The sequence below is a fragment of the Castor canadensis genome, chromosome 1, assembly GCF_047511655.1.
Source record: "Castor canadensis chromosome 1, mCasCan1.hap1v2, whole genome shotgun sequence".
In the NCBI taxonomy this organism is placed as follows: domain Eukaryota; kingdom Metazoa; phylum Chordata; class Mammalia; order Rodentia; family Castoridae; genus Castor; species Castor canadensis.
This window is the reverse complement of record NC_133386.1, coordinates 72,864,910-72,883,790: the sequence shown is the minus strand read 5'-3', so window position 1 is coordinate 72,883,790 and position 18,881 is coordinate 72,864,910. Positions and strand designations below refer to the sequence as shown.

Below are 18,881 nucleotides of genomic sequence, written 5' to 3'. Positions count from 1 at the left end.
CAGTGGTAGTATACTTTCCTGGCATAAGTGAGGACCTGGGTTCAATCCCCAGCACCACAAAAAGAAAAAAATTGGTGGAAATAAGGACAATAGCTTGGGAAGGGAAACTTTGAAGCACAAAGATCACTGAAGGGAGCATATTGTAATACTCCAAATAGAAAAGAACTTTCTGGATGTTTTCAGAGGGGAGCTGGGGATTTAGCTCAGTGGTAGAATACTTGCTTAGCATGTGCAACCCCCAGCACCCAAAAAAGAAAAAAAAAAGAATTCAGGAAAAAAAAAAGATTTCAGAGGGATTCCAAGACCTGAGCTTTTTTTTTTTTTTTTAACTAGGATAATGAAACGAGCAATTAGGAACTGTGTAGGGGATCAGAATTAAAGAATATAGTTTTGGTTTGGTTTGAACTTCGGGGTGCCTAAAGGACACCAATGTGGGAGGCACAGCAAGTAACAGATCAGGCCCAAAGGCACAACAGCTTTGGTAAACTGTACTGAAGCAATAGTCACGCCATGCAAGTGGAGCGGGAATGCCTTGTCCACCTCCATCCTCCATTTTCTCAGCCTGCATGAGGCCTCCATGGTACCCACCACATCCTCTGCCTCCTATGGCTGTGATAGTCAATTTGTTGTTAAACTAGAATGCATTTCCCAGGCTGGTGGAGTTGCACAAGTAGAGCACCTGCCTATCAAGCATGAGGCCCAGAGTTCAAACCCCAGTATATACACACACACACACACACACAAATGCATTTCCTTACAGAACAGTGTTAAATAAGGTTGATTCTTTACCCACCTGTAAAAGTGACTGAATAAAGCCCCCCCCCACCTTGCTTAGTCAAAGATTTGAAATTTGGGTGAAACTGGTCTTCTAATTTTTTTTCTTTTTGCAACACTGGAGTTTGAACTCGGTCTCACACTTGCTGGGTAGGCATTCCACCACTTGAGCCACTCCACCAGCCCTTTTGAGTGATGGTTTTTTTTATAGTGTCTCATGAACTATAACCCTCCTGATCTCTGCCTCCTGAGTAGCTAGGATTTGCAAGCATGAGCCACTGACACCCAATTTTATATTCTTGATGAAAGTACTTCATTTATCTAGTCCTTCACACAGTGATGCTTATAAAAGCAATGTGGAAGAAATGATTCACAAAGTTAAGTAGGTTTTTTTTTTAAAAAATGTGCTCCAGGCATAACAACTTTGGCTACCAACCAGATCATCAAGCTAGGATGAACTAAGGCCTGGTATCTGCCCCTGATAGAAGAGCACCACCACCAATGAGGCATATCTGCCCATTTCCAGGGGGTAGTAAAGTAGTTTTAACTAATCCTGGAGAAAACAGGTCAGAACTCAAGAAAAATATGTGGCTTTCTGTTTGTAAAGACACTAGAGACAGTTCTTAGTTTACAGTGGTTCAACCATTTTCAACTTCACCGTGGTGTGAAGGCAATTTGTATCTAGTAGAAGGTGGGTTTTAGGTTTTGAATTGGATTTTTTCGGGCTAGTGGTATGTGTTAAGATCCTGGCTTGCAACTCCAGGTAGCAGCAGTGGCAGTCAGGTAACAACGTAAACAGCTGGTGTGACAGTGCTGTGTGGTGGCTAGGCTACCAGCTCAGTAAGCCAGGTGAAAATTCAGTGAATTTTCAATTACAATGTGTGTATCAGGATTTAAACCCATTCCTACTCAGAATGTACCTATAAGCACCAACCATACTCCTCCAAAGCTGGCTATACATAGGCAGCTACTCCTGTAATTATTACGGTATTTCTATTCCAAGAGCTCGTTAACCTAGTTTCCACATCCAAATTACAAATATGTTTAGCACTTAGTCTTAGGGAAAGGGCTGGCAGGTAGAAAATGTACCCGTTTTTCTTTTTTCTTGCAGTGCTGGGGTTTGAACTCAGTGCCTACGCTTTGAGCCACTATACCAGCCCTATTTTTGTGACAGATTTTTTTGAGATAGGGTCTCGTGAACTGTGTGCACAGTTGGCTTTGAATCTTGAGCTTCCTGAATAACTAGAATGACAGGCGTGAGCCACTAGCACCCCACTCTTTATTTTGAGGTAGAGTCTTGCTGCTATGCAGCCCAGGTTGGGTTGGAACAAAATCCTGCTTCAGCCTCCTGAGAGCTGGGATTATAGATTTGTGCCACTATGCCTAGCTATTTTCAGGCCTTTTAACAAAAGCTGAGTGTTTTTCCCCCCTTTTTCTGTTTTTTTAAGTAACAAAAGCTGTTTTTTAGTGTTAGTAAACATTTTGATGACTTGGTTCTTTCCAGCATGCAAATGTTTGATTTAAATTGAACTCAAGGGGCTGGAGATTTAGCTCAGCAGCAGAGCACCTGCCTAGCATGTGAGGCCCTGAGTTTCAACCCCAGTACCACAAAAAGAAGAAAAAAATTGAAAAAGATGACGATGACGATGATTCTGGAGATAGTTTTGCTATGCAGCCCAAGCTGGCCTAGAACTGTTTGTAGCCAAGACAGGCCTCAAACTCGAGTCCACCTGCCTTAGCCATCTGAGGTGAGATTTCAGGGGTGTGCCACCATTCCTGGCTAAGCAGGAGGATTTTTATGATTGTACTTTACTTTGCAACATGGAATGGGTTTTCCTTTTGGTCCTATCAAAACTTTGGGGGCTGGTCAAGGTGACTCACACCTGTAATCCCAGCCACTCAGGAAGTAGAGATCAGGAGAATAGTTGTTCAAGACCAGGCAAAAAGTTAGGAAGACCCCATCTCAAATAAGGTAGTGTGGTGTACACTATAATCTCGAGAATATAAGGATTGTAAGTGGGATTATAAGTATTATGCTCAAGAGTCATAAGTAGGCTCATAGTCTAGGCCAGCCTAGGCAAAAAAAAAAAAAAAAAACTCTACCTGAAAAATAAAAAGGGCTGGGGACATGGCTGAAGTGCTAGAGGGTAGAGATCTTGAGTTCAAACCCCAGTACGAACTCAGGGGAATCTTGTAGTTATAAAACAAGGACACTGGGCTGGAGGCGTGGATCAGGCGGTAGAGCACCTGCCTTACAAGTCCAAAACCCAGAGTTCAAACCCCAGTACTGCCAACAAAACAAGTAAGAAAGAATAGGGAGACCTTTTAAAATTGAGCTAAATTAACCTTATTTTTCAAAGGATCAGACATTTTCTCTGAAATTTTAGAAGGCAAGGGTTAATACCAAGGATTGGAATTGTCTTCCAAGGCCCTGGAGTCACTGTGTAGCCAGGCCGCTCTCCTTGACCCAGGTGCATGTCTTAATGTCTGAGACCAGATCCTTTATTTCAAAAACAAGAAAACCATATTCTTACGACAGCTGTTCAGCCAAGGTTTTCTGATTGTTCTTTAGATAATTTAGAATATCCCACTATGAACATTTTAGGTTTTCTCCCCCAGAATTTACTGTTTATGGTTGGGGAATAGATGGATATATATGTGATTAAATATAATTTACCGATAGATTTAAGTAGCGGGTATATGGGTTTCATTATAAAATTCTTACTAAATATTTTTATAAAAACATTAAAATAGAGAATTAAGGCTTTTTCTGGTTTACAACATTATTCATACTTTGAATATTTGCTAGTTTTTTTTTTTTCTTTGAAGTACTGGGGTTTGAACTCAGGGTTTCACATTTGCTGGTCAGGCAGTCTACCACTTGAGCCACTACACCAGCTCCAGATTGTGAAGGCTTTTTTTGAGATAGGGGCTCACAAACTATTTGCTTGGGCTGACTTTGAACTGTGATCCTCCAGATCCCTGCCTCTCAAGTAGCTAGGATCACAGGTGTGAGCTATTGGTGCAAGCTTAGTTTTGCTAGCTAGTAATTCTAAAAGCTCACAGATAGCACACTGTACAAATAAACTCATGTTTTGAGGTTGTAAACACTGAGTTTCCTGAATGTTTCTTTTTTTAAATTTTTGTACTGTGAGGCAGGTTGGTTATAACTTGGTTAAACGAGAGGAACTCAGGACTGAAGCACATTTAGAGCTATTGTAGGAGCTGAAAGGTTAGAGAAAGGTAACGTATTTAAGTACTGGCTTGCTTGGAAAATGTGACCAATGACCTGATTTTTTGTTTCCTTTTGAGAGGAGGTCTCACTATATTGCCCAGGCTGGCCTTGAACTCATGATCCTTCTGCCTCCACCTCTTGAGTAGCTGGGATTACAGATATGTACTACCATGCCAGCCAACATTTAATGTTACTATTGACAAATGTCAATGCTTGAAGAACATTTAAGAGAGAAAGAGGTTGGTTGAGACTATAAAGAATCTAAAGGACTTACAGTAACTGTCCTTGGTTTGAGAAGAAGGCTAAAGAAATGACAGTGGAATGACTTGAGCTGGGCAGTGAAAAGGGAATAGTTTCTGAGCTGCACGTCTCCAGACAAGCCAGCAGGGACGGCTGAAAGGGCTAGCCAACACTGACTGTGGAGCAGAGGAGAAGGTGACTTGTAGCCCTGGCTGCCTCCTACTCTTTAAAGGTTTAGTGCTGAATTCATAGCACTGGAGCTCCATTTCCCGATAGAAACTCGTGTAAAATCACCAGGAGTCAAAATAAAGAATGGACAAAGTGTGGTCATTAAAAAGAAAGGTAGGGCACGGTGGCCCCACCTGCACTCCCAGCACTGCAGACACAGAGCAGGAGGCCTGCTGGAGTTCACCCTGTCTCAGCACCCTCACAGAGCTACATGCCCAGCCTGGATTGAACAGTGCATGGCCAAAGAAATAAGATTTACCAAAATGATGAAGGCTAAAGTTTCCCCCTATTATGCAAAAATAGTTCAAACTGTGTTCAAATAAATTTTGAATAACCTTTTTAGAAATATAACTGCCCAGTTTAACCAGTTAGATTCCTTCTGTCAATTTTGAAAAAAGTCTTCAAGAGTAGAACATATAAATTATTCCTATGAACCAGATACTACCTCACAAATACAACCCTCCCCTCATGAAGTCAATTAAAATATTTTTACTATTAAAATAAATAGGCTATTAGTTGGGGCTTGGAAGACATACTGCGATTTTTGTTGAAATTAAACACTCTGTCTTATCAGCAGTAAACTAAGAAAACTGCAGGTCTCTTTAGAAAACAAGTGGTCATGAGTGGGGTGGTGCACACCTGCAATCCAAGCACTCAGAGCTAGGCAGGAGGATCCCAACTTCCAGGTCAGCCTTGACTACATAGCAAGATCCTGTCTCAAAGACAAAAACAAAACAGGTCTGGAGGTGGAGCTCAAGTGGGAGGACACTTGCCTAGCCTGTACCAGGCCCTGGGTTCAGTCCTCAGCACTACCAAACACAATAAACGAGACACACAAACTAGCAGCCATAAACGGAGGGCTTCTACGAATCAATTTCTAAAAACCACATAGCATTTGGCTGACAGGATTATCCTCCGAGAGAAGCAAGAATTTGGCTTGTGTCAATTACACATTTTCCGGGGAGCTCATTGCCTGTCACAAGCTGTAACATACACAAGATAAAACAGTAAGACCAGGAAAGCAGTCGACTTCCAGGACTAAATATTGACTAGGCATTCTCTCATTTGAAGACACCCACCCTTTTTCATTTTCTAACATGCTGGAAGAACACCTAATAGTACAGTCTTGATTTAATTTACTAGTTTGTAAACACATTTTGAACTATGTAAATGTAAAATCACATAGTACTTAAAAAAACTAGCAGTCAGCCATCCACTTAGCACCCACTACCTCCACAAGCTGGCACTGTTTCCTTTCACAAAACCAGTTATGTTGTATTCCTAGAATGTAAAATTCAAGAAAGAGGAATCATTCCTTTTCTCAGAATAGAACAGAAACATCATACCATGTTTTGGAAAATACTCCTGTTGGGTATGACAGTCTTATACTGTGTATATTTTTATTTAATCTTCGTAATTCTTTTAAATAAAAGGCTTGGTATTTGTCATAATTTTTGCTATTTTAGTTTTGTTTTGTTGATCCTGGGGACTGAAATTTTGTTTTGCTTTGTTTTTTGAGACAGGTTCTTGCAATGTGACCTAGGCTGGTTTCAAAGTCACAGCAGTCCTTCTGCTCAGCCTCCAGGCCTATACTACCTTGTCAAATTATTTTAAGTACCATTTCAGCTTGTGAGAAGCTAAATCAACCCAAAAATATGTCTATGAAAAAAGATAGTACAGGCTAGGCTTGAACTTGTAATCCTCCTGCCTTAGATTCCTGAGTGCTGTGCACCACCACCTAACTTTTTTTTTTTTTTTTTGTGGTAGCGGGGGCTTGAACTCAGGGATTACACCTTGAACCATCCACCAGCCCTTTTTTGTGTTAGGTATTTTGAGACAGGGTCTCCAGAACTGTTTGCCTGTGCTGGGTTCAAACTGTGATCCTCTTGATCTCTGCCTCCTGAGGAACTAGGACTATAGGCATGAGCCACCAGCACACACCTCTGACACTTTCTTAAAGGTATACAGACAGACATTTTCCAGAGTGACTAAATCAAGACCTAGCACAATGCCAGAGCTCATGCCATCACCCTAAGCATCCTATTAATTCCCCGGGGCAGGGGGAAGTCAGACGCTAAGGTGCATAAAGTCCATTTAATACTTGGAAATATTTTCTGATAGTTATGTATCTAAATAGGAAAAGTGAAAGAATATGTCTACATGAACTTGCCTACCTTGTACTTTGCAGAGCAGCTTTTTTAAAAACTCCAAACAACTTGAAGGGACAAATATACACATTTTATAGATGAACAGACTGAGGCTCAATGACAAGCAACTTGGTCACAGTTGCATAGTGTATGGGTTTGTGGAATTTAAACTCAGTTCTGATTCCAGAATCCATGCACATCTCACTGACCCACTGGCCCTTAAGCCTTGGGGTCATAGACTTGTGTGAACACCTGGTAAAACCACCTCACCTTGTTTTCAGTAATGCACATACTGTACTTTGGTATTTGGTTTCCTAGGGCCTCCATCTGAAGCTCTGGGTCCACCATGCCAGGTTAGGACCCCAGCAATTCTTTTTTCTCAGTGCTGGGAATCAATCCAGGGCCTTGCCCATGCTTAGCAGGTGCTCTACCACTGAGCACAACCCTATGCCCACAAGAATTATGCCAGTGTTTCTTAGATACAACTCAAGTAAACATTACAGATAGTGAAGTCCTAGAATTAACTAACTTACATTGAGAAATGAATGAGCCCAGTGGCACGAAGTGAGATCCCTGCAGTTTGCTTGTTATCTGTTAGCAGCCACAAGTTATCACTACAACACAAAAATTACTTGGAGCCCAGCTCCAAGCTCATACCTGTAATCTAGCTGAGATAGGGAGGACTGTAATCCAAGGGCAGACTGGGCAAATAGTTTGCAAGAGCACATCTCCAAAATAACTAGTGCAAAATGGACCAGAGCTGTGGCTCAAGCTGTAGAGTGCCTGCTTTGCAAGCTCAAAACCCTGAGTTCAAATCACAGTTCAACAACAACAAAAAAAAATTGGGGGCACTATTCAGAGAGAGAGACAGAAAACAAACAGTTCCAGTGATGAAGTCACAAATGATGGTGGACAATGCCCTGCACTAAACTTAGGAAGTATATAAGTTAAATATATTCTTTAAAGGAATCCATCACAGATGTCTAAAATAAAAACATCTGCTTTGTTAACAGAAAGTCTTATCCTATGTATTTCTTTTAAATGACCAAAGAATTCTTTTTTTCTTTTCTTTTCATTTGAGACAGATTCTCACTTTGCAGTCCAGGCTGGCATTAAACTTTCAATCCTCCTGTCTCAGCCTCCCAAATGCTGAGATTACAGGTGTTCACAACCGTACCTGGCCCTGACAAACAATTCCATAACAAAACTAGAATACCCAGTCCCACCAAAAGAAAAAAAAAATACACGAACCCTCGAATAAAAATATCCCCAGAAGACAACTTTCCAGGATACCCAGCCAATCAGTTTTCACCCAGTGTCAAGGCCATTTTCATTGAAGTCTATAGGCACTTCTTTTTTTTCCCAGTTCTATTCTCCCCTTCTAAACTTGGCTTAGTTAAGGATCTGAGGGAGACTTTGTTGTTCCTAAAAGACATGGAATAGCAGTCAGGGAGAGGACTCTGAGCCCAGCCATTCCCTAGCTTCCTATCTACAATGGCCAAGTGTCCCAGCAACTTCATCACTCTGTACCTCACTGTCCTTGTCTGGAATGACATCTACCTTACCTTATAACGTATCTGTGATGAATAGATGAGGAACAATTAAAACTCAGAGCAGTGCTAAGCACACAGTAAATGCTCAAAACAGTTTGAACCATTATCTTTCTACCTTTTCCATCAGACCAAACAGTATCCTCCTAACAAGCCTTGGGGCTGCAATGGAAAACCAAGTCAAGGTAAATGAAAGGACTGAGTATGTCCAGGAAAACTGCCTGATGAATCTTTTACTAAGTGATAATGATCTGTGAGTACAGAGTGAAGCCACTGGAATCAATTCCCAGGTGCTACTTACTCAATTTTTTTGTGGTGCTGGGGATCAAGCCCAAGGCCTGGCTCATGCTCCACAAACATTCTATCACTGATCTACATCTCCAGCTCCCTCGTTCAGAAAGTGACTGAACAGATGTGTGAACCCACTTATTTAGAAAGTATTAAAAATTACGATCAATATCTGTCTTATTAGAACTTCAGACTCTCCTCCAAATTTTCAATAGTGTCACATAATTTTATAATTGTTTCAATTATAGCTGAACACTTCAGAGTTGCAGTTTTGAAATCAATTTTGCTATGATTAAATAGAGAAAATCTATTCAGAAAGTACAATATACATGAATTTATGATAGTTGTTCAAATATTACCAGCATACAAATTATTTTGTAAAGTTGTTTCTTACATACAGGATCTAAAATGCAAAGAAAAATGGAAATACGTATTTAAAACAGAAGCAACACTGATTCTATATACCAAAAATATAAGACAGGATTTTTTTCTTCAGCACTCTAGATATAAATATTAACTGTAGGGATTGATAATTTTAAGTTTCATTAATATAATTCAGCAAGATATACAAGTAGAGGTCTATAAATATATCTCCTATAATAATCATATGCAAAACCATTTTATCACAAATCTAACAAAACTATGAAAAATGTAAACTACAAACACATTTAAAAAGAAATTCTTAGTTATAACAACTACAAAAGCAATAAATATCAACAAAGTTATTTGGTTTAAAAAATGAAGAGCAGGGTAATGTAAAAACTAAAAGACTGAAAAAAATTCAAATACCATGAAGTTGTCTTTTGAAGAATGTAGTTTTGAGTTTCTTATATGAGGTACTGAATACACTAAAAAACACATTTTATGTAATTTGGAATATTGAGCTAGAGCTCTAAAAAGAAAAAAATTAAGCAACAGATTAAAATAGGTATGTAGAAATGATATAAAATATGATTCTATATAAAATGTACTACTTTTCAAATGTATAAGGCTTAATATGAATATTTTTAGATTTTGAGTGTTGAACACAATTTTTAGAAAGTAGTCTCAAACCATTCAAAATCCAGTATTTCTAAACTGTTTTTTCATTTCTGAATTGAACATGATATAGGATACAACTTCATGTCAACTGCTCTGCACTGTTTTAGCCAATAAACATGAAAACTTTGAGCTCAAGGGACTATCTGTCTTTTGAATGCTTGATATCTATGTAGATTCTACTTTTAGGAATTTCAAGTAGAACCAACAAGGAATTGGTCCAAGATTGACAAGAAAGACACAGGTGTCCAACCGTTTAAGTCTTCCCTAGGGAATTATGCAGTCATAATTACTTTTTACATGAAAAGTGCTTTAGAGTCAAAAATAATTTTGTAAAAGGTATTACTAATATGTAATATATAAGTGTCATTTTCTAATTTGGTTCTATTTTACCCATTTCTTTTGAAAAGTACCCTCCTACTACAATCTGAACAAAAAATAGTTCATAAATGGTGACATTAGACACATTGTAATTTGTGCTGTGAGCCCTTAAATTGAGACCAAATATTTATTAATTCAAAGCTAGAGAGATTTTATTTCTTCTATGTGCCCAAAGTAACTAGTATCAACTCACATTTTCTGCAAGCCTTGAGGAATTTTTATTTAACATAATGAGAGGTTTCATAACTTTAATATTAAAGACTTTGTAGTGCTCTTCCGTTATTGTTCACCAACTGTTTTTATGGCGATAACTCCGAGACCTGGAATGTGATGGAAAATGAGAGTGTCTTGCTGCTTGTGCTTTTGTTTCAGAGTTGGTACACCCTTTGGGAGATTTACATGGAGATCTGGCTATGGAGTCACAATGTCTTCCATGTGCTCTTGATTTTGTTCCTGAGCTAGTCTGCTTTTGAGGTGAACGTGATTGTGATTTTCCTATTGACTTGGACCTTTTTTGTAAGGATTTGGATCTTGACCGTCCTCTAGAACCAGAATTCCTTCTTGGAGTTCTTGACTGTCTTGCTGAGGTAGACCGCCTTGGTAGTGATTTGGATCGAGATTTAGACTGGCTGTAAGAAAATCGCCTGTGTCGAGACCTGCAAATATCCATAAAGTTACGAAACACATTATTTCACACAAAACAAGAAGTTAAGAAACCACACTTTAAAGAACTTACTTTCTTTACCTTCTGGTTTGAATATGAAATTGTCTCCCACAGGCTCATGTACTGGGGGCTTGGTTGCCAGCTGACTGGCTTTGGGAAAGTGACTGGTTCCTGAGGGCTCTGACCTCATCAATGGATTAACTCCTGATGGATTAATTAATGATGTGATGGCATTACTGGGAGGTGGTAAAAAGTAGGAGGTGGGGCCCCACTGGAGCAAGTAGGTCCTGGGGGCATGCTTTGGCTATATCTTGCCCCCTGCCCCTACTCCTCTTGGTTTCCTGTCTGCCATGAGGTGGGCAGCTATATACCCCCAAGCAACACTATCCCCCACCACATTTGCCCAAAGCAATGGACCTAGCTGATCATGGATTGAAACCTCTGAAACCCTGAGCCAAAACAAATCCTCCTTCCCTTTACTTCTTTCTCTCAGGTATTTGTCACAGAGATAAAAAGTCTGACCAACAAAATATATTTTTACTAGGTAAGCTACAGAAACAGTTATAATTTTTATTTATTTATTTTTAGCACTGGGGAATGGAGTCCAGGGCCTTGTACCTGATATTCAAGTGCTCCACCACTGAGTTACACCTCCAGTCCTAAAAGAAACAATTCTATTAACATGCTTTTGGTTCAAACGTAAGTAACAAATTTATAATACTTGGTATACTAGAATAATGATGAAAAGATTTTTACTTTGTGAGATATGTTTTATTAGTCAGCTGTAAAAAAACATCCTGCATATTCAAACTTTCCTGTTGTTGTTTTGAGAAAGGGTCTCACTATGTAGCCCAGCTGACTTCCAACTTGAGATCATCTTTCCTTAGCTTTCTGAGTGCTGGGATTGTAGGTGTGTACCACCACACCTCACTTGGTTTTTGTTTTCTACAAAAAATGCTGAGGCAGGAGTATCATGAGTTTCAGGCCAACCTGAGCTACACAAGGAGACCCTATTTCAAACAAATGAATAAAACAAAGAGGATGTGAAAAAATAAGACAAAAATGACTAAAAAGCAAGAAAAATGAAAGACAAAAGGAACTAACCTAAAGTGATGTGGATATTGGAGTTAATAGATCAGAATTTATAAATTATTTTGACTTAAGTATCCATAAAAAAGAGGAACACATTAGATAAAACAAGTAAAAATATGAAGAATTGGAAAACATGGCAAACTAGAATGTATAAAAAGAAACATGGATATTTAGAACTGAAATAAATGATATTTGAAAATAAGTCATTAGGTACTTAACAGCAATCTGGATGTAGCAGAAGAAATAGTAAACTGAAAGATCATTAGAAAAACACCATACTGATACACAATGAGAGAAAGGGAATTTTTAAGAAATCCAGAACAGCTGGAGCTGGTGGCTCACACCTGCAATCCTAGCTACTTAGGAGGCAGAGATCAAGAGGATTGTGGTTTGAAAAAGGTGGGGGAGGGCTGATAGAGTGGCTCACAGTGTAGGCCATGAGTTCAAATCCCCATTACCACCAAAAAAAAAAAAAGAAAAAGAAAAGAAATCCAGAACAGAGCGTTAGCAATATGTGGTACATAGTCATAGAACCACAAGGAAAGATTAAACAAGGTTGAGGCAATATTTGAAGAGATAATGGCCTAGAATTTGCCCAAGCTAACAAAGGCATCATGTCATAGTTTTGAAGGAGCAACAATAAAACTGACAGCTGACTATATAGACACCAAAAAAACAACAGAATGACATTATGGTGGCTGGGTGGGGTAGGGAGCTGGGAGGGTTTTGCCAACCTAGAATTCTATCCCCAATAAAAATATTCTTCAAATAAAGAATAAACTAAAATAAAGATGTTTTCAGACAAACAATAGCTGACGGAATTCATTGCCAGCAGACCTGTACTATAAAAAACACCCAGCTGGGTGGTGGCACATGCTTGTAATCCCAGCACTGAGACAGATAGGGAAGCTGAGGCCGGGATGGGTTACATGAAACCCTGTATCGAAAAAAAAAAAAAATACTAAAAAATTTTCAGACTGAAGGAAATGATAACAGATAGGAAAAAAAAGAGCTAGATGAAGAAATAAAAGAACACTGGAAAGTGCAAATATAATTGATGTATCCTACATTCTGGAATTAATGTCCAGTCTTTCAGAAACTATTACCTTTCATTTATTTTGTAAATAGCTATAGAAAACAATATGGGGAAAATCCTTGAAAAGATTTCTAACATAGGACTTTTTAAAAATGATGCTATATTTGGATTTACAAAGGCTGAGTGGCAATTTTTACATTCTTCAAGAACACTAAGCTTTCTAGCCTTGGCCTTGGACCCTGAAACTGCCATGATGTTAATGCCCAAGAAGAACTGGATTGTCATTTATGGACTCCTTTTTAAGGAGGGAGTGATGGTAGCCAAGAAGGATGTCCACATGCCCAATCACCCAGAGCTGGCAGACAAGAATGTGCCCAGTCTTCATGTCATGAAAGTCATGCAGTCTCTCAAGTCTTGAGGCTATGTGAAGGAACAGTTGCCTGGAGACATTTTTATTGGTACCTTACTAACGAGGGTATCCAGTATCTCTGTGATTACCTCCACCTGCCTCCTGAGATCGTGCCTGCCACTCTTCGTCGCAGCCATCCAGAGACGGGCAGGCCTCCGCCAGCGGCCTAAAGGTCTGGAGGGTGAGCAACCTGCAAGACTCACAAGAGGGGAAGCCAACAGAGACACCTACAGACAGAGTGCCGGGCCACCTAGTGCTGACAAGAAAGCCGAGGCTGGGGCTGGGTCAGCAACTGAATTCCAGTTTAGAGGCGGATTTGGTCATGGACATGGTCAGTCACCTCAGTAAAACTGGGAGGGGGTGGGATTCTTTTGTGTTGAATAAACTTGTAGACAGGAAAAAAAAAAAAAAAAAAAGAACACTAAGAGCCGAGTGTTGGTGGCTCACGCCTGTGATCTTAGCTACCTAGGGGGTAGAGCTCAAGAGATCAGGAGGATCACAGTTCAAAGCCAGCTGGGGTAAACAGTTCAAGAGACCCTACCTCGAAAAAACCCTTCACAAAAAGGACTGGTGGAGTGGCTCAAAGTGAAGGTCCTCAGTTCAAACTCTAGTACCACCAAAAAACAAAGAAATCACTTTAGAGTTCTAATATTCACAGTCACTGATAGAAAGTCAACAATGATTGTGAGCTAAGAACTACTGCGTAGTGCTTGGGATATAAATATGAATAAGGAAAAACTCAGTCAACTAACAGTAACAAATTAGGCTTTTTCCTTCCATGCACTGAAGGCAAAATAAGAGACCTCTTTTTATTTATTTCATTTTATTTGTTTTTGAGACAGGACCTTATTATGTAGTTTAGATTGCTCTCCAGCTGGCAATCCTCCTGCCTCAGCCTCCCTAATGCTGGGATTACACATACTCACACACACACACACCACACACAAAATCTGATTCTTACAAATACATTGAGAATTAGGTTAAAATTTGCATTCTCTGTAATTATTAATCTTTTTGCAGTACTGTGGTTTGAACTCAGGGCCTTCACCTTGAGCCACTCCATCTCCACCAGCCCTATTTTTGTGAAGGTTTTTTTTTTATGCCTGGTGGGGTTTTTAAAATGTATTCATTTATTCCTATGTGCATACATTGTTTGGGCCATTTCTCCCTGAGGGTTTTTCAAGCTGGGTCTCGTGGAACTATTTGTCCAGGCTGTCTTCCAACCTCGATCCTCCTGATCTGTGCCTCCTGAGTAGCTGGGATTGCAGGTATGAGCCACTGGTGCCCAGTTTAAAATAAAAATTTTCAAATGAGAAAAAATGAGTCAGGGAGATTAATTTGAGATTGTAACTAGTACAAAACAGAATAGCATTTATTTGTTTTTTTGGTGGTCCTGGGGTCACTTGGGGTAAATTCAGGGCCTTATACTTGCGAGAAAAGCAAGCACTCTACTACTTGAGCCACACCCCCAGTCCTACAACCACCGTATCAATACATATTTATATATGTCTATATTTTTTTCCAGTACTAAGGACTGAACCCAGGGCCTTGCACTTGTTAGGCAAACACAATTCCACTTCAGCTACACCAGTACTATTTTAAGAGATGTGAACATTTTTTAAATCCCTGATACTCCATGATGATTTGAGAATTAATAGCCACTTTCTGAGTTTTTTCTATTTCCAGCCAAGTGTTACATTCACTTTTACTAGAAAGCAGAAAATGATGTAAATATCGACCTTATTTAAATCAACTGGTAGAAAAAAAACTGGTTATAACTATGGCTCTAATGCCTCTGCAAATTCTGTGCGTTTTTTACTTTTTCTTATTTTTATTTGTTTTATTATTCGTATGTGCATACAATGCTTGGATCATTTCTCTTTTTCTTCTTGGTTGGTTTTTAGAGACAGGGCCTTGCTGTATAGTCCAGGCTGGTATCAAACTCTTGATCTTCCTGCCTCAGCTTCCTGGAGTGCTGGGATTACAGGTGGTCACTACCTTTTCAGGTAGAACCAAATTCTTAGTGACTCCTATGGAACACTTTATAAACTTTATAAACTAAATCTTTTTCACTAAGACCAGTGGGATATTTATTATTCAGTATTTTAGGATAGTACTGCTTAGGTATACTATGGTACTTATTTTCACCTTTGATTTATAGATTAAATCATTTGCTTTATATAAACCACCTATACCATTCTAAACAGAGGCCAAACTACATATAGATACAGAATTCACAGTAATATGAACTGCTGAACATCATTCCCTTATAATATTCATGTCCCTATGAAGCCAAAAGCAGTATAATCAGTACATGTTGCTTTCTTGTAGGTGAGGTATATAAATTTAAAAAAATCTTAATTTGCTCTCACCATATTATTTTTTTTTCCTTTTGTGATACTGGAGTTTGAGCTCGGGGCCTACACCTTGAACCATTCCAGCAGCCCTATTTTGTGATAGATTTTTTCGAGATAGGGTCTCACAAACAATATGCCTGGGCTGGCTTTGAGCCAAGATCCTCCTGATCTCTGCCTATTAAGTAGCTAGGATTACAGGTGTGAGCCACCAGCACCCAGCTTCTCTCCTTATTTTGACCGATAAATATAACTTTGTATTTGAATACAGAAACTATTATCATAGTCTGAATCTCAAGTTGCCAAATAATTGTCTCAAGTTGCATTTGTCCTGAGCTATGGGACAAAATGCATCATTTTCCTTAAGGTACAAGGGAGATTTACATTGTTATTACCAGAGAAAGGATAATAGAAATGATCACATTCCAAAACATGGTATGGCTGTTTCTTCACCAACCTTGGTAATATCCCAAGCCTAACCTGTGTTATCTTGGTTTACAGGCAGCTTAAAGCTTCCACACCTTTGTGCTTACCTAAGAACCAGCCAAAATCAAAGCATTTGGTTCATAGCAAAGGAAGGGTTCCTATGTGATATGTAAAGATTTGAGGACCACATTTGCTAGCCATCAGAATTTGTAGATATTAAAATGTCATGAAATGTGGATGAGCTCTCTTATGTTCTCTTTCACCTGGCTAGACAGGAGTCTGTCACACAGTCTCACTGTGACTTGAAGCAGTGCCTCTCTAATTAGCTCTCTTGTGTTTATCTTATGTAAGACTTTTTCTTGCCTAACCTCTGGGAGTTAGGAATGTGGGACTGGAAGTGAAAGTGAACAGGAATGAATAGCTTTGGTTAGAAGCTATGTGAGCCCATTTAGCTTAGATGTGCTACATGTGGTTCAGGACAGCCAACCTAATCAGAAAGCAAGAATGCTGTTTTAAATGCTGATCATTCTTTAATAACAGAATTCACCTTAAAATTCTACGTGCCTATGAAAAATCAAAGCATTAAAACTCAAGATGAATACTGTAAGTGTTTAAGAACTTAGGCATGCCAACCCAACTTCAGTTTCACCTCAATAGCTACCCCATATAATTTGCTGCTTCTGTGATTACCACAATTCTAACAGACACCAACTTAACAAAATAGGCAACCTGCAAACATCTTTATCCCCTAAATTTACTACTTTGTCTTCTTCCTACAATACTGCCATACTTGGAACTTACTCTTGGTAATAATTTACCTTCTGGAAATTGTGGGTTTTTTTTTTTTTTTTTTTTGGTGGTAATGGGATTTGAACTCAGGGCTGCATGCTGGCAGGTGCTCTACCTACTCTGCCAGCCTGACTTACCTTTTGTAAGTAAATGGATTAATTTTAGTTTTAGTCAACTTCCTTTCACAAGTAACTTATTTGATACTCTCCACCTTACTTGTTGAGTACATGTTTTTACTTTTTTTTTTATTTATTTTTTTGAGGCAGGGTCTTGCCAGCCAGCCAAGGCTGACCTTGGCTTCCTATTCTCCTGCCTCAGTCTCCCATACTGGGATTACAGGCATGATCCACCACAGGTTTTTTTCCCCTGCAGTGCTGAGGAATTGAACTCAAAGCCTCATGTGCTAAGGAGTGCTGTATCAATGGGCACATCCCCAGCTCCCAGTTTTAACTTTTTGCCTTTTCTTTGGTAATTTTATCTTTATCATTTTTTTTAGTGTATATATATATTTTTTATTCACATGTGCATACACTATTTGGGTCATTTCTCCCCCCTGCCCCCTCCCCCACCCTCTCCCAATTTTATCTTTCTATGTTTGTTATGACCCTGCCAGATGGGACTGAGAGCTCTAAGTCCAGGTCCCATGCATCACTTGATTTCTCCAGCCTCTGCGTCCTGCATGATGGTTTGCTGCTGGGCAGGATCTGAAAGCACGGAGGCCAGCAGGTGAGCGCCAGGTTCCCTCAGTCCTCCTCTCCGGAGCAGAACTCAATGGTGTTAGCTTCCCCAACTCTCCAGTGCACTCCTGCTTACTTCGGACTATGATCTTCCTACCTATGACCTCCCACATAGCTGGGGCTGCATATGTGAGCCACTATGCCCAGCCTTTACTATATTTTAAAAAATCTTTTTTATTCCTCTTCTTACCTTTACCTAATTTTATTTACATATTTTCATTTAGATTCTTAGGCTTTTTTTTTTTTTTGCAGCACTGGAGTTTGAACCCAGGGCCTCACACTTGCTTAGGCAGGCACTCTGCCTACCCCTGGAGCTACTCCACCAGCCCCTTGTAATTAGATTCTTAAATCTCTTGTTCTCTTCCTCACATTCTCTTCCTTTTTCTTCTTTTAACTTTGCTTCTTTTTTCCCTTTCCTTGTCCCTTTATTACATTTATTTATTATTACTTTTGCCTCTATTAATTTTTAACTTCACAATTTACACTATTTTTGCCATTTTCTTTTTTAATTGTTATTTGTAGTGTAGTAGTTGGCTCTAATTGATTTTTATTTTACAAAATTTAATTTAATGGTTTGGTAAGCATATTGTGTTCATCATATTTTGTCACTGTGACAGAGAAAGCAATGAGGAGGGTCTATTTGGGCCTGTGGTTTCGGTCTATGATCACTTGGCAACACTGTTTCAGGACCATGGTGAGGCACAGCATCTTGGTGAGGCGCATGGGGTAGGGCAAAGGGCTTCATCTCATAGCAGACAGGAGGCTGGAAGAGGGGTCTGGAGACAAGATATGCCTGTAAGGCATGCTGCCAGCCCCACCTCCTGATTGTCCATTCAGCTATAAATTCATCCATGTATTAATCCATTGATGAAGCTACAGCCCTCACAATCCAATCACCTCTCAAAACTTCACAACCAAGTCTTCAACATACAAGCTTCACTGGACATTTTTAGATTCAAACCATATCACATACATATGTTTCTGAAGAAAGTTAAGATAAAGGCAATTCTATATTTCAAAGTACCAAATCAACTCAAAAGATACTAGCAGACAAATTCTAGGTTACCAGCAAAAGACGGAAATAAAGGTTGGGCATGGTGGTGCACGCCTGTAATTCTGGCTACTTGGGAGGTGGAAATCAGGAGGATGGTAGTTCAAGGACAGCCTGGGAAAAAGCTAGCAAAAACCCACCTCTACCAATAAGCTGGGCATTCACATGCCTGTAATCCCAACTACCTGGGAGGCACAGGTAGGAGGACTGTAGTCTGAGGCTGGTGGGAAAAATGCAAGACCCTATCTGAAAAATAACTAAAAGCCAAAAAAGGCTGTGGGTGTTGGTTAAATAAATGATAGAGCACCTTCCTATTGAGGACAAGACCCTGAGTTCAAAACCCCATTACCACTCCCCCTAAAAAAAGAAAGAAAGGCTGGGGGCATGGCCTCTTAGGTAGAGCACCTGCCTAGCAAGTATGAAACCCTGAGTTCAAACCCTA

The 18,881-nt window shown here is 39.5% G+C and overlaps 1 protein-coding gene and 1 pseudogene across 1 annotated transcript in view; one reads left to right on the top strand and one right to left on the bottom strand.

The window, feature by feature from the left end:
• Positions 1–6,263: 6,263 nt before the first annotated feature.
• Positions 6,264–18,881, bottom strand: part of Srsf12 (serine and arginine rich splicing factor 12) — a 36,613-nt gene continuing 23,995 nt past the window's right edge. Inside the window, exon 5 of the mRNA XM_074078304.1 lies at positions 6,264–10,537. Within this exon, the coding sequence (XP_073934405.1) occupies positions 10,168–10,537 (370 nt within the window). The 3' untranslated portion in view covers positions 6,264–10,167. The remainder of the gene's footprint in view (positions 10,538–18,881) is intronic.
• On the top strand, positions 12,765–13,617 carry LOC109692831 (small ribosomal subunit protein eS10-like; annotated as a pseudogene).